The 17,453-nt window shown below is 39.8% G+C and overlaps 1 protein-coding gene across 2 annotated transcripts in view; it reads left to right on the top strand.

Moving 5' to 3' along the window:
* The first annotated feature begins 14,024 nt into the window (after nucleotides 1-14,024).
* The window catches only part of asb3 (ankyrin repeat and SOCS box containing 3), a 28,482-nt gene continuing 25,053 nt past the window's right edge, over nucleotides 14,025-17,453 (top strand). For both annotated transcript variants that reach the window (XM_060940194.1, XM_060940195.1), the window contains exon 1: nucleotides 14,025-14,589. In XM_060940194.1, the coding sequence (XP_060796177.1) occupies nucleotides 14,391-14,589 (199 nt within the window). In that variant the 5' untranslated portion in view covers nucleotides 14,025-14,390. The remainder of the gene's footprint in view (nucleotides 14,590-17,453) is intronic.

A 17,453-nucleotide genomic window follows, 5' to 3' on the forward strand; every position in this document is an offset into this window, starting at 1 on the left:
GATGCAGAATTATGTTTGCATGGTTGACTCCTTCCCAGTTTTCCAGATTTGAGGATATTTCACTTATAACCTACAGATTAACTGCATGTGTTATTACAATCACTGACAAATACATTTAAATACTACACTCTTCAAGTTGTATACAATTGTCTTAACACTTGTCTATATATTGTACTTTGATACTTTCATTGTTATTTTGCAAAAGTACACTGAAACAGTAAAAAGACCCATATTAGCAGGGGATAAGATCATATATCATGTTTATCAGCTAAGTGAACAGTGCACCTGAAATAATGGATATCATTAGGATTGGGTTTCAGTTATTTAGATTACATGATCTTGCATGGAATATGGCCTGGGTGAAAAGCTAGACCCGTTTATGAGAAATTTATGCTTAATCCTTTATATTACCTCATGTTGGGCTCCATTCTGTTCATTGTTAATGAAGAATTCTGAAATACTGAGATTACATCCATACATATCCCCATATAACATAATTGTAACGTAATATATATATATATATATATATATATATATATATATATATATATATATATATATATATATATATATACACACACACACACAGTGATGCTTGAAAGTTTATGAACCCTTTAGAATGTTCTATATTTCTGCATAAATAGGACCTAAAACATCATCAGATTTTCACACAAGTCCTAAAAGTAAATAAAGAGACCCCAGTTAAACAAATGAGACAAAAATATTATACTTGGTCATTTATTTATTGAGGAAAGTGATCCAGTATTACATATCTGTGAGTAGCAAAAGTATGTGAACCTCTAGGATTAGCAGTTAATTTGAAGGTGAAATTAGAGTCAGGTGTTTTCAATCAATGGGATGACAATCAGGTGTGAGTGGGCACCCTGTTTTATTTAAAGAACAGGGATCTATCAAAGTCTGATCTTCACAACACATGTTTGTGGAAGTATATCATGGCACAAACAAAGGAGATTTCTGAGGACCTCAGAAAAAGCGTTGCTGATGATCATCAGGCTAGAAAAGGTTACAAAACCATCTCTAAAGAGTTTGGACTCCACCAATCCACAGTCAGACAGACTGTGTACAAATGGAGGACATTCGAGACCATTGTTACCCTCCCCAGGAGTGATTGACCAACAAAGATCACTCCAAGAGCAAGGCCTGTAATAGTCGGCGAGGCCACAAAGGACCCCAGGGTAACTTCTAAGCAACTGAAGGCCTCTCTCACATTGAGTCCACCATCAGGAGAACACTGAACAACAATGGTGTGCATGGCAGGGTTGCAAGGAGAAAGCCACTGCTCTCCAGAAAGAATATTGCTGCTCATCTGCAGTTTGCTAAAGATCACATGAACAAGCCAGGTTATTGGAAAAATGTTTTGTGGACAGATGAGACCAAAATAGAACTTTTTGGTTTAAATGAGAAGCATTCTGCTTGGAGAAAGGAAAACACTGCATTCCAGCATAAGAACCTTATCCCATCTGTGAAACATGGTGGTGGTAGTATCATGGTTTGGGCCTGTTTTGCTGCATTTGGGCCAGGACGGCTTGCCATCATTGATGGAACAATGAATTCTGAATTATAGCAGCGAATTCTAAAGGAAAATGTCAGGACATCTGTCCATGAACTGAATCTCAAGAAAAGGTGGATCATGCAGCAAGACAATGACCCTAAGTACACAAGTTGTTCTACCAAAGAATGGTTAAAAAAGAATAAAGTTAATACTTTGGAATGGGGCGGCACGGTGGTGTAGTGGTTAGCGCTGTCGCCTCACAGCAAGAAGGTCCTGGGTTCGAGCCCCGGGGCCGGCGAGGGCCTTTCTGTGTGGAGTTTGCATGTTCTCCCCGTGTCCGCGTGGGTTTCCTCCGGGTGCTCCGGTTTCCCCCACAGTCCAAAGACATGCAGGTTAGGTTAACTGGTGACTCTAAATTGACCGTAGGTGTGAATGTGAGTGCGAATGGTTGTCTGTGTCTATGTGTCAGCCCTGTGATGACCTGGCGACTTGTCCAGGGTGTACCCCGCCTTTCGCCCGTAGTCAGCTGGGATAGGCTCCAGCTTGCCTGCGACCCTGTAGAAGGATAAAGCGGCTAGAGATAATGAGATGAGAGACTTTGGAATGGCCAAGTCAAAGTCCTGACCTTAATCCAGTCGAAATGTTGTGGAAGGACCTGAAGCGAGCAGTTCATGTGAGGAAACCCACCAACATCCCAGAGTTGAAGCTGTTCTGTACGGAAGAATGGGCTAAAATTCCTCCAAGCCGGTGTGCAGGACTGATCAACAGTTACCGGAAATGTTTAGTTGCAGTTATTGCTGCACAAGGGGGTCACACCAGATACTGAAAGCAAAGATTCACATACTTTTGCCACTCACAGATATGTAATATTGGATCATTTTCCTCAATAAATAAATGACCAGGTATAATATTTTTGTCTCATTTGTTTAACTGGGTTCTCTTTATCTACTTTCAGGACTTGTGTGAAAATCTGATGATGTTTTAGGTCATATTTATGCAGAAATATAGAAAATTCTAAAGGGTTCACAAACTTTCAAGCACCACTGTGTGTATGTGTGTGTGTGTGTGTGTCTGAACACACATATATATATATATATATATATATATATATATATATATATATATATATATATATATATAGGTGTTTCAAAAATTTTGATATCATTTCACAACCTAATAACTTTGCCAATTCTTGTTCAGTTGACCTCAAATTTTAACAGCATGTGTGGAAACAGGTCAAAATTTTATCTTTTTAGGTATAGAAATGCCATTCACTGGAAAAGAAAAGGTGTTTTGTGTGTTAGAGTATGCTCGAACACAATCGAACAGGACTGTACAGCGTGCATTTATGATATAATTCTCTAAAAATTCACTGTTACTTGAAAAGACTGTTACCAAAGACATGCTGCAGCGTGTTTGGCAGGAGCTGGACTACCGACTTGACGTGTGCCGTGTCTCAGGCAGCGCTTATGGAAAATTTGTGAAATCGTTCATGGAAACCACATACCTTTGAATTTCTCATTCAAATTTTGAGGAATAAATCTTATATTGCTCAACATTAAGCCTGTTCAATTTCCTTTGCCTAGACTATGTAGTTTCTGGGATATTTACAGCTCAAATAATCTCAAAATTTTTGAAACACCATATTAGATTAGATTAGATTAGATTAGATAAAACTTTATTGATCCCTTTGAGAGGGTTCCCTCAGGGAAATTAAGAATATATATATATATATATATATATATATATATATATATATATATATATATATATATATATATAATTTTTCACATATGCTTTGGGACTTAACCATCATATCCAATTTACTACATAAAGAAAACACTGGACCACTACATCAGTGCAGTACGATATTACTTACTTGTCTCTTTTGATGCACTGGAAGCATGTTGAATGTCTTGTAAGCATCTTTGTCTCCTGATTTGCTGGTATCACAGGTAATGAGCACCAGAAATGTGCTTTGCAACACCAACAACTCTGTCGTGCCTCCAAAACAGACGAGTGCAAACACTAGGGTCTTGTGAATAATTCATGTTTGCATGGTAACCCACACACTTATACACCCCATTCATATTGACAGCTGGTGAACAGACCCTGGAAAGGTGAGAGGTGTATGCTGAGGGAGTGAAAAAGGTGGCAACATATGAGAGATAGTGGCAACAAAGCAGATATGCTTAAACATTCCAATAGTGCATATGAGCAGGTCCAAAGAAACTTTATTTTATTTTATAAATTTAGCTTTCTTTGCAATTAGATGGAAAATGAGTAAAAAAAACCCCACTCATTAAACAAAGTGCTTTAAAGTGTGACAATTATCTTTAAATTAATATAATCATTAAGTGACTGGCATAGTTTACCATGAGGCTGCTGTGGATGGTACCGCATAAATCTCCTAAAAATGACTGTGGATGTTTTTCTTGGACAGCCGAATTATTTACTTAAAGCTAAAACGCTATTGAAATCAGCAATGACTCTGATGCTTATTAAGATCTTTCTAATACAGTTAGCATTGCATGACTCTGTAGTACACAAGTGTAGAAGAGTCTTCTTCTTCTTTCAGCTGTTCCTGCTAAGAGTTGCCATAGTGGATCATCCGGATCCACACATTTGATTTGGCATAAGTTTTTACACCAGATGCCCTTCCTGATGCATCCCTCTCCAATCTATCCAGGCTTGGGACCGGCACTAAGTATGCACTGGCTTGCGCAACCCCAGTGGCTTGGTATTTTTACCTATTCTGCATGTCTTTGGTCCGTCGGAGGAAACTCATGCAGACATGAGGAAACATGCAAACTCCACCCAGAAAGCCCCCCCGTTGGCCATGAGGTTTGAACCCAGAACCTTCTTGCTGTGAGGCGACAGTGTTAACCACTGCACCTTCATGACGTCATACAATTGTAGAAGAGTAATGATTTATATTCTCACAATCCGGTGTCACCTAGAATACAAAAAAACTTTGGAGATGATCACTGATTTCTGAACAAAGCATCCACTACACTTTCCTACAGAAATAAAGGGCTCAACAATCAGCAGAGCAAAATCACACAAATTCCTTGGTACCATCATCCAGCAGGACCAACGCAATCTTTCAGAGACTGAAAAAAATGAAGCTGTCACAGAAGCTACTGGTCCGATTCAACAACTGAATCAATAGTCACATCCTCCATTTCTGTCAGGTTCAGCTGTGTAACGTCACACTCTAAACGCAAGCTAGAGAGCATCATGAAAGGTGCAGAAAAAGTGATTGGCTCTCAGCTCTCCACCCTCACTGAGCTGCACTCATCCAGAGTGAAGAAGAGAGCAAGGAAAATCTATGCGTCCCTACCTAATTACTTTTTCAACATTCCCCTTCACCACAGAAACCCAGAAGAAGAGCCATGAAATCCTGTACCACTCAACACCTGCACAGTTTCTTCCTCCAGGCTACAATTCTTTTAATAAGGACCTTTCTGGCGGCACGGTGGTGTAGTGGTTAGCGCTGTCGCCTCACAGCAAGAAGGTCCGGGTTCGAGCCCCGTGGCCGGCGAGGGCCTTTCTGTGTGGAGTTTGCATGTTCTCCCTGTATCCGTGTGGGTTTCCTCCGGGTGCTCCGGTTTCCCCCACAGTCCAAAGACATGCAGGTTAGGTTAACTGGTGACTCAAAATTGACCGTAGGTGTGAATGTGAGTGTGAATGGTTGTCTGTGTCTCTGTGTCAGCCCTGTGATGACCTGGCGACTTGTCCAGGGTGTACCCCGCCTTTCACCCATAGTCAGCTGGGATAGACTCCAGCTTGCCTGCGACCCTGTAGAACAGGATAAAGCGGCTAGAGATAATGAGATGAAGGACCTTTCCCCTATCTCTCTCCTCTGACATGCAGAACACATCACTATAATACACCAGTACATTTCAACTATGGACCATGAGTTGGCCTAATGGTTAGTGTGTCTGTCTCTCAACCGGGAGATCATGAGTTCTACTCGCGCTCAGGTCATACCAAAGACCATCATAAGAATGGTACCTACTACCGTCTGGCAAGGCATGCTGCAATACAGATGCGAGTGGGGAAGTCAAACTCTCACGGTTACCAGAGGACCAGCTCCCCCACTGTAACTATAGGTGAGAGGCCATGGGCTATCGAAACAGAGATTGGCGCTGCACCCATATGCCTTAAAGAATTGGTTAGTACTGGGACAGGAGACTGCCTGGGAAGACCAGATTCTGGTATGAAAGGGACTTTGACTTTTTGACATTTCAACTATAATCGCATCAGTAACTGCAGTGCAATAACACTAATTATATTACACCCCAACATTTCCCATACAGCTTTTATATTGTCTTCCTGTGCAGATATTATTGTATTATAGTATGTAGTATTGCATTGTGCTGTATCACATTGTATTATACTGTATTTATGGTACTGTATTGTACTGTATTATATTATTTTGTATAGTATTGTATTGTATTATATTATATAGACACGAGTGCTTTACCAGGAAATACGCCATTCATATTTTTCACACGAGCCACATCCGGGACAAGGAGAACCAAAACCATGATATAAAGCTCTATATGTCACTCACGAGGAAATCAGTGAACTGTTGTGATAAATTTGTGTACTTTTTGTTTGTTAATGTGTCTATAAATAAAAAGAAAATCACATGTTGGCTTGAAGATATGAAGTTTATCTTCTCACATTAAAAAACTTGCATTTTTCATACGAAATACATCATAGATCTAAGTGACATATTTAAATCATATTGGCTGGCTTTTTTCATGGTGTATCAGATATATTCCATTCAGCTAGCATGATACTGAACGAGTCTTCGACTCGTTCAGTATCATGCTAGCTGAATGGAATATATCTGACATACCATGAAAAAAAGCCAGCCAATATTATTATTATTATTATTATTATTATTATTATTATTATACATACACATTTGATGGAACAATTATAGATTTTACAAAAAGTTAAGACGCAAACCTGGTGGCCATGTTTGTTTACAAACTGTCACAGTTTCTCGATAGTGCAGAAGTTTTACGTGTAATACGTATCTTATGGCATTTTCAATTCACTGTGACAGTTTACTGCAGGGGCCGCCGGCGAACACAGAAATGCTTCTGCACAGGCGTAGCAGAAAACCAAAAAGGAGTTGATTTCAGAAGATGGGCACACTTTCATGAAATTGTCAAAGTACAAGTTTGGTAATCAAGGGACCTAACTCTGAAAAAATTTAACCAAAGTGAACTAAATTGCAATATGTGTATTAACAACATATAACAAAGCCTTTTGCTAAGTTTCGTGAAATTCCTCCAAGAATTGTGAGAGGAGTTCACTTCAGAAAACAAGCACACCCTCATGAAATTGTCAAAGTACAAGTTTGGTAATCAAGGGCCATAACTCTGGTAAAATGAGACTGAATTGAATGAAATTGCAATATGCGTATTGCCGACATATAACAAAGAATCCTGTCAAGTTTCGTGAAGTTCCTCCAAAAATTGTCAGAGGACTTGATTTCAGAAGGTGAGTACCCTTCCCGGGACGGATGGACAGACATCACCATGACATAATCCCCCTTCGGGCCTTTCGGCCAGCGGGGGATAAAAAAGTTTCTAATGCAATACATTTTCAAGGAAAGCTTGTGCAAAATGAAACTGCTTCTTTCTTGCTATATTCTGGTGCATTTGTTTTCCTCACATCATTAGTTGTTCTATGTCCATGTAATGTGTTAGGTCTAAACCCTTTTAAGGGGTAGACTCAGATGTCGGCAAAGTGTTTGACCTGAGCCTATTACAGAACACAGCAACACTAAATAATAGATGGCCAAACTCTTGGCTCTACATGTATGAGAACTGCTCCAACCTGAGACCATTTCTTCACAAAGAGACTTTTCTTTACCTAAAACAGCCTGGCAGCTAATCTATAATTTTACAGTCGCATGGTAGACTTGACCTGCTTGTCTGGCTGGTCAATGAGACACAGACTGCATCTGTTTCATTATCCATGCGCATATAAATACCTTAAACAGCACTATCCTCACAGTCTCCTGGGACGCTGAACATTCCTCAGTGAAACCTGCAAAAAGGCATAATCCAGTGGATATCTGTAGCTTTACACCTAGTGGATTTCACTGTAGAAGTGTAACCCAATGGATGCAGTCTTAGATCACCTGAGTTAAAAAAAATTATATGAACCAACAGGTGGTATAATCTATACTATATTTAGGTGGTATAATTAACAGTTATTCCACGAAATTGAGTCATACATGAGCTGATAGCCGACAAGGTACGTAGCGCTGAGTTACCTATAAGCCATGTACGATGAGATTGAGTGGAGTAACTGTTTTATTCTATCCACATTTGCTGGATTTTGAGAAACAGAGCATTTTTATTTTTAGCAAATTCGATCAAGAAAAACTTTACACAAAACATCCCACAAAATCATTTCCGCTTAGAATGTAAACAAACCAGTGAAATGACAGTAGCAATTTGTGAAAAATCAATAATAATTCTTGAAAAAAACTTAAAAGATACGTTCTTACCATCAAATACTTTCATTCCATATTTTGTTGCTTTTTTGTATATTTTATGGTTTTGTTTTCAAGTAGAGTTTTTATTACATCCTCGGTTGGTTCAGGAACACGGTCTGCCATTTTGTTTTTCTCTACTCATGGTATATAACTGTATAACTGTAAAGCGACCTTGGGTTTTGAGAAAGGTGCTATATAAATTGAAATTATTATTATTATTATTACATGAGCTGATATGATTTTCACTCGATCAGGTCGGATATCGTCTTTCTAATTATCGTTTCACTTTCCCATATTACTGTCTTTTGCATTTCATTGCAGTTTTTCTATTACATTTTCATCATCGAATAGTTCTTTAATATCATCTTTCAGTTGTCTTATTCCTCCTCCTAAACACCCTATTATCACAGGGATTATTTTAACTTTAAATTGTTCTTGTCTTTCTCATAATTCGAAACACAGATGTTGGTATTTTCCTATCGTTTCATTTTGTTTTTTGTTCTTGTTGGATTTGTTCAGACATGCTATATCCATGAAATATATCGCTTTCTTTTCTGTATCCTCCAGCGTCAAATCTGGTCATCTTGCTGTACAATTCATTCTCATTCAATGCTTCCAATCCCAATACTTTTTCTTTCCATTGCTTTCAATTAATTTTCCTTTCTCCCATCATTCTTGAAACCATTTCGTTCCTTCTGGTAACAATCCTTTTTGTATGCACCACTGAACTGCCATTATTATTATTATTATTATTATTATTATTACAACCCCGATTCCAAAAAAGTTGGGACAAAGTACAAATTGTAAATAAAAACAAAATGCAATGATGTGGAAGTTTCAAAATTCCATATTTTATTCAGAATAGAACATAGATGACATATCAAATGTTTAAACTGAGAAAATGTATCATTTAAAGAGAAAAATTAGGTGATTTTAAATTTCATGACAACAACACATCTCAAAAAAGTTGGGACAAGGCCATGTTTACCACTGTGAGACATCCCCTTTTCTCTTTACAACAGTCTGTAAACGTCTGGGGACTGAGGAGACAAGTTGCTCAAGTTTAGGGATAGGAATGTTAACCCATTCTTGTCTAATGTAGGATTCTAGTTGCTCAATTGTCTTAGGTCTTTTTTGTCGTATCTTCCGTTTCATGATGCACCAAATGTTTTCTATGGGTGAAAGATCTGGACTGCAGGCTGGCCAGTTCAGTACCTGGACCCTTCTTCTACACAGCCATGATGCTGTAATTGATGCAGTATGTGGTTTGGCATTGTCATGTTGGAAAATGCAAGGTCTTCCCTGAAAGAGACGTCGTCTGAATGGGAGCATATGTTGCTCTAGAACCTGGATATACCTTTCAACATTGATGGTGTCTTTCCAGATGTGTAAGCTGCCCATGCCACACGCACTAATGCAACCCCATACCATCAGAGATGCAGGCTTCTGAACTGAGCACTGATAACAACTTGGGTCGTCCTTCTCCTCTTTAGTCCGAATGACACGGCGTCCCTGATTTCCATAAAGAACTTCAAATTTTGATTCGTCTGACCACAGAACAGTTTTCCACTTTGCCACAGTCCATTTTAAATGAGCCTTGGCCCAGAGAAGATGTCTGCGCTTCTGGATCATGTTTAGATACAGCTTCTTCTTTGAACTATAGAGTTTTAGCTGGCAACGGCGGATGGCACGGTGAATTGTGTTCACAGATAATGTTCTCTGGACATATTCCTGAGCCCATTTTGTGATTTCCAATACAGAAGCATGCCTGTATGTGATGCAGTGCTGTCTAAGGGCCCGAAGATCATGGGCACCCAGTATGGTTTTCCGGCCTTGACCCTTACGCACAGAGATTCTTCCAGATTCTCTGAATCTTTTGATGATGATATGCACTGTAGATGATGATATGTTCAAACTCTTTGCAATTTTACACTGTCAAACTCCTTTCTGATATTGCTCCACTATTTGTCGGCACAGAATTAGGGGGATTGGTGATCCTCTTCCCATCTTTACTTCTGAGAGCCGCTGCCACTCCAAGATGCTCTTTTTATACCCAGTCATGTTAATGACCTATTGCCAATTGACCTAATGAGTTGCAATTTGGTCCTCCAGCTGTTCCTTTTTTGTACCTTTAATTTTTCCAGCCTCTTATTGCCCCTGTCCCAACTTTTTTGAGATGTGTTGCTGTCATGAAATTTCAAATGAGCCAATATTTGGCATGAAATTTCAAAATGTCTCACTTTCGACATTTGATATACTGTCTATGTTCTATTGTGAATACAATATCAGTTTTTGAGATTTGTAAATTATTGCATTCTGTTTTTATTTACAATTTGTACTTTGTCCCAACTTTTTTGGAATTGGGGTTGTATTATTATTATTATTATTATTATTATTATTATTATTATTAATGTTTATACCTATATGATACAATTGTACAAAGCAATGGTGAGTGCAGAAGAGAAGTGCAGAAGAGAGTGCAAGCAGGTTGGAATAGATGGAGGAAAGAGTCAGGAGTGATCTGTGACAGAAGGATACCAGCAAGAGCGAAAGGGAAAGTGTACAAGACAGTAGTAAGAGCAGCGGTGTTGTATGATTTGGAGACAGTGGCACTGACAAAAAGACAGGAGACTGAACTGGAGGTAGCAGAGCTGAAGATGCTGAGATTTTCACTGGGAATTACAAAGTTGGACAGGATGAGAAATGAGAATATTAGAGGGACAGCACATGTAGGACGGCTTGGAGACAAAATGAGAGAGGTGAGATTGAGACGGTTTGGACACGTACAGAGGAGAGATCCAGAGCCTATTGGGAAAAGAATGCTGGAGTTGCCAGGTAGAAGGAAAAGAGAAAAAGCAAAGATGAGCTTTATGGATATGGTGAAGGAGGACATGAGGATGGTTGGTGCAACAGAAGAAGATACAGAGGACAAGAGGAGATGAAAGGACATTATCTGCTGTGGCGATTTCTAACGGGAACAGCTGGTAGAAGAATAAGAAGAAGAAACGATACCCCTCTGGGACACTGAGTTCTATCAGAGTGAAGCCAGATGGCCGCCATCTTACCACTCCCATCGTAGAGCAGAACTGTCATTTAGACTACTGGAAGCTACACAAAATTGGACAAGTTATTTATGTAGTTGGTGAGAAAGATTAGAAGAAAAATGCCTACATGTGCAGCAGTGAACTGTACTTATCATCAGGTCAAAGGTTGTGGATTGACATTTCACTTGCGAGTATTGATATATAAGGAAGAAGAAATATATGAAAGAGAAAGGTACACTGTATAAGAGAAAATTTGAAATAATCTCCATAAAAATAATTATAGTAGTAAAAAAGAGCCATTAAAAAATGATCAGAGACTGAACTGGAAAAGGAAAAAGAAACTATAACAGTGAAGGGGAGTGCTCTAAAGATATGTAAGGAATGGGGGTAAAGTTGAGAAAATAAGAGGAAGTAATGAAAGGGGGAAAAAAGTCAGAAGATACTTTTCTTTGGGCAAATTTGATCAGATACCACTAGTCTAGGACCTGGTTTACACATGTATGCACATAATTTAGGAGAGGATAACTCAACTGTTATAGGCTAATTTGACCCCAAGGAATAACTTGGGATGTGTGCCAAAATCGCTATCCAAAATCGAACAGCCTGAAAATTACCAATCCATGATGGCTGCCGGTATTATGGTATTATTATTGTGTTACTCTTCATGTTCCTGACCCTGGTTTATCTCATCTCATTATCTCTAGCCACTTTATCCTGTTCTACAGGGTCGCAGGCAAGCTGGAGCCTATCCCAGCTGACTACAGGCGAAAGGCGGGGTACACCCTGGACAAGTCGCCAGGCCATCACAGGGCTGACACATAGACACAGACAACCATTCACACTCACATTCACACCTACGGTCAATTTAGAGTCACCAGTTAACCTAACCTGCATGTCTTTGGATTGTGGGGGAAACTGGAGCACCCGGAGGAAACCCACGCGGACACAGGGAGAACATGCAAACTCCGCACAGAAAGGCCCTCGCTGGCCACGGGGCTCGAACCCGGACCTTCTTGCTGTGAGGCGACAGCGCTAACCACTACACCACCATACTGCCCCACCCTGGTTTATGTGACATATAAGCAGTAATAATGCGATGTTAAAAGTTGCATTGTTGGCTGTTAAACATTTAGGTTCTCAAGATATTGCTGCCTACTAAAGTAATAAGTTTTGTTTTGTATTTTTCACTTTGTCAACATTCTATTGATCATAATAGTACAATTGAAAATACAATTTCTTTATATTAATCAAATGCTTGCTTTCTTATACTCTCCTAAATTATGTGCATAGGTCTCCCAATTCCATGATTTCATGTTTTAGCTAGGATTATTCTGTTTTTCTCATGTTTTCTGTGAAACTGCAATTTTGGCTAATTTTTTTTTTACCTTGCCCTTGACCATAGCTTGTTCCCCTTTCCTTCAACCATGAAAATGGTGTCACTAATGGATTCCCCATACCCAAAACCCCACAAAATGAGGTATTGCACATACTTCTGTGGTGAGTGATTCAAAAATTGATATTTTCAATATGGCTACCAGCAGCCATCTTGGATTGGTAATTTTCAGCCTATTCGCCCTGGATAGCGATTTTGGCCCACATCCCAAGTTGTTCCTTGGGTTCAAATTAGCCTATAACAGTTGAGTTATCCTGTCCTAAATTATGTGCATACATATCTAACTCAGGTTCTCTACTACAAGGTTTAAAGGGCACATCTTGGGTATATTTAGGAGCAAGATCAATGTGATTCTCTTATTTTATATTAAACTTTGGTCAAATATCTGTCACATTTTGCATTTTGTGCAATTTTTTTACCTTGCACAATACAAGAAAAATTCAGTTGAAATCAAGCCATTTGAGGTGAATTTGTCTGCCTCTGAAAAAACTTGGCATTTGGATTTCCTGGCATACGTTGATTTTCGTGACGTCACGTGCAGATGCCTCCTTCTGAATCCCATGTCAGTGTTGGTTTGTTTATGAGAATACAACCTAGTGGTTTTCTGCAAATTTCTTCAATGTTATCACGTAATTATTAAAATGGTTAACAGATGTATCGTAGGAGGGTGTAGCAACACCAATCTTGATGGGATTAGTACTCATCGTTTTCCAAAAGACCGGACAATGAGAGAGAAATGGGAGCGCTTCGTGTGAGGCACCCGGAAAAACTGGCAACACGCAACAGACCACAGCATCATATGCGGGGCTCACTTCATAAAGCCCGACGACTTTGAGAACTATTTACAGTGGGAAATGGGCTTCAAGAAGCAACTTGATCTGAAAAAAGATGCAGTTCCATCTGTTAGAATGCCCAAAGCAACACTGTCTCCATTTGTGTCAGCGTCACCAAAGGAGCCAGCCGTGTTCGTCTCCCCTGACAGAAGGTGAAGTCCTGCATCCACTGAGGCCCTCGAAGCTGAGGACCAAGCAGAGCCGAGAAAAAGACCAAGAAAATCGGCAATTCACAAGCTGACTGTTGCCAGGGTAAGAAATAAGAGAGACTATACTCTAAAGTAGGTGTTCCTGTGTTTGTCTCTCAGCTTGCTGGCGGATCCACACGTGACGTCACGAATCTGGATCAATATGGCTCCAGACTCTCTTGGTATTTTTCCAGACGTGTTTTGTTATTTTATTTTTTTCTGCTGTAGACAGATGGCCTTGTGCAAAATGACCCTTCTGGATGAGTGTGTAAAGGGACATACTTTCATATAAAAAAAACCCCACTAAATTGGTCCAGGATATGCACTTTAACACAAGCCAAATACACGCGCTGGGAGTGGTAAGATGGCGGCCAGATGGCTTCACTCATCTCTACAGCAGGGAATACGCTAAGAGCTCTCCAGATTTTATATAGAGCTCAGTGCAATAGGAGCTGGAGACTTTTATTTTGAAAAAAAAAAGGCTGTAATTTTCCTTCAGAAACAGCTTCCTGTTGCTTGTTTCCGGTGATGAATGTAAACCTGTGTAGGAATATCAGAGTTGTTGTTGTTTTTTGGCTAGAAATTAACGACATGGCGTAACCCCCCCCCCCCAAACAACAACTTTACTCTCATAGTTAATGAACTAGGAACTGTACAGCTCCATGACCAAAGCTAATTAATTCAGCAGCAATGTAGTTATGACGTTTTATAATAATAATAACTCTTCTAAATAGAGTTATGTAGTTAGCACTTGTATGACTGTTGGTGTTTAGTTTTCATTTTTATTCACAGCAGTCAGAGCTGCACTTCAGTGAAATCTCTCCAGTGTGTCTGAGTTTCCTCGTCGCTCTTTCTGTCTGTTGTGGGACAGACAGGACAGGACAGGAGTGATGATGTTCACGGAGTGTTATGAGGACACTTGCTCGGCGGTGGCGCTGGCAGTGAGGAGAGGAGAGGCCAGACTGCTCCAGAGACTCCTGAGGAAAGGCCACTCGGTGGATGTGAAAGATAACCGCGGCTGGAGCGCTTTACATGAAGCTGCTGCTGGTGGACATGCGCAGTGTGTGCGCCTCCTGCTCACCGCTTCCGGTCAGTTCTAGCACACAAACACTGTCAGCCTTATTCTCGTGATGACGTCACACAAACACTGTTGGACTGTTTCTTTATCTCCTCTCTCTGTGGTGGTTCGGTGTATTGTGAGAAATCTGACAATTTTACATTATCAGGGGCCACATTACAGAAACTTCCTAAGTGTAAAATCCTATCTTAAGTTAGGAAGGCCTTTAGGAGTTTTGGTATTACAGAAGGAGGTTTCCTAACTTAACTTAGGAAGAAATCCTATCTTATCTTAAGATAGGAATTTAGCCATTACAGAACCATCCTAAGTTAGGAATATCTTAAGTAAGGATGCCAAAGTTACAAGGCCATACACTCTGTCCTAAAATTCAAATTTTCAACTGTCAGTAACTGAAAAAATGGCAGCAGCACTGCTAGTAGGTCTGTATGAGGATGAAGAGAAAAGAAATTTAATGGTTGAAAGGCTACTGAGACCACATAATGACATGTTGAATTTTTCGGATCGTGTTTTGATGTCTTTTTATCGCCTGCCAAGACATTTAATTTTGAATTTGGTGGAGGAGTACACTCCTGACCGCTGACACTATTTCGGCAACCTCCTGCCACTTTTTTTCCTTTACTTGGGATGTTAAACTCGCCGAAAATTTCCCAAACAAGGTGGACTTCCTCTCGTCCACCGCCACAACTAAAGCCTCCAGCTCGTCGTGCGCAAAATTAAATGCCCTCCGCTTCTTTTCTGTCATTTTTGTCAGCTTTTCTGAAGACTTTCTCAGTCTTTTCACCTATAACGGTTTAGGTCGTTACAAAGTAATTATTTCGTGCACATTCGAAGTGGCAGAAACGGACACGACCAATCGAAAAAAATCACTGACAGAACAGTTAGGATTTCCTAACTTAAGATATGATAGGAGGCCAAAGATAAGATAGGAAACGGCCAGCAACTTAGGAATTGTTTCTGTAATAGGAAGTTAGGATTTTTCCTATCTTTGAGTTCCTATCTTAAGTTAGGACGAGCGGTTAGGATTTTTTCTGTAATACGCCCCCTGGACTGGACTAACAACACAGATGTCCTGTACAAGAAGGGCCAAAGTCGTCTCCACCTCTTGAGAAGACTGAGGGCTTTTGGTGTGTGCAGGACACTGCTTAGGACTTTTTATGACTCTGTGGTAGCATCAGCGATTTTCTACGCTGTGGTCTGCTGGGGCTGTGGAAGTTCAGAGAGGGACAGGAAGAAACTTAATAAACTGGTCAGAAGGGCTGGCTCAGTCTTGGACTGTCCTCTGGACTCCATTGAGGTGGTGGGTGAGAGGAGGATGTTAGCCAAGCTGACCTCAATCATGGATAATCCCTCTCACCCCCTACATGAGGCTGTGGGGGCTTTAAGCAGCTCGTTTAGTAGTAGACTGCTACACCCACGGTGTAAGAAGGAGAGATACCGCAGGTCATTCATACCTGCTGCTGTCAGACTGTATAACACCCACAACTTGTAACGTAGCACCAATAACCTGTTTGTCATTTAATTTGCACTACTTCACCACTACTACCTCTGCCATCTCTCATCGATGCAATTATTATGTGCAATAGTATAGGCCCTAAACTATTTTTATGCATACTTGTATACAGGGTGCGATTTGTCATAAAACCAGAAGGGGGGGATGTTTTTTTTTTTAATCATGAAACGTCACAAAATTAAGGTAACAATAGGCTAACAGCTCAATAACATCCGATGATATCAAATGAATAACACTAAATGAAAATGAACACTAAACCAGAGATAGTAAATTCATCTTCCTATCCCTCTGACTAAATACACGAACACTAACACGACAAAGTTCACATTGCTTTTCGCGTTGCTGTGATGTTTCTCTCCCTCCGGATTAAATGGACAGTGACTCGAAAATCACTAAAATACATGAATACTAAATGAACAGTTTGCTCTGATGGCGCAGTTCACATTGTGCGCAGCTTTCCGATTTAAACTGTTTTTTTCTCATCCTTATACTTCCTGTTTCATCGACTGTAACGGATTTGCTTATTTAGTAATTTTAATACAGAATTTACTTTGAAATTATAATCAGACACTCCAACGTCCCCCCTAAAAAAAAAAATCAGCCATGAAAAAAGCGGCATCCGCCAAAAGGCGCGCTGTTTGCATCCCTGCATAGAACACAAAGATATTGTTATTATCTACAATGTATCTATTTGCTGGGGACGTTCGTGAACATCAAAGCTGCCACTTCGGGCCATTTTGAAAGTGAGTGCAATGTAGACCATAGAAAACTGTGTCACAACATGCCTGTCATGTCAACTTTTTTTTTGGTTTGTTTGTTTTATTGACGGGGTTGTCCCCGAGGATTTTTTTTCAGCAGAGATAAAAACCAGAGGGGGGGGATGATCCCCCCCCATCAAATCGCACCCAGCTTTTATATATATATATATATATATATATATGTATGTGTATGTGTGTGTGTGTGTGTATATATATATATATATATATATATATATATATATATATATATGTGTATGTGTGTGTGTGTGTGTATACAGAGTCTACCTGTAATGTGCAATTTTTCCGAGCCTCTCAATAAGGCAATTTTTCTATACTTTTTCACGGTAGATAATGCAAATAGCCCTCTGTATTTAATCCTTCATTTGTCTAATTTTTATTTCAGTTTTATTTGTTATCTGTTTGACATTTTCTTGCTATTGTAACATGTGAATTTCCCCGATGTGGGATGAATAAAGTGAATCTAATCTAATCTATATTCTGTGGTTGGTAGAAGAGAGCAACTGGACTTGCTTGAAGATTCTTGAAAACGTTTCGCCTCTCATCCGAAAGGCTTCCTCAGTTCTGTCTGACTAATAGGGAGTATCAG

Source organism: Neoarius graeffei, chromosome 14 (assembly GCF_027579695.1).
Source record: "Neoarius graeffei isolate fNeoGra1 chromosome 14, fNeoGra1.pri, whole genome shotgun sequence".
Taxonomy (NCBI): domain Eukaryota; kingdom Metazoa; phylum Chordata; class Actinopteri; order Siluriformes; family Ariidae; genus Neoarius; species Neoarius graeffei.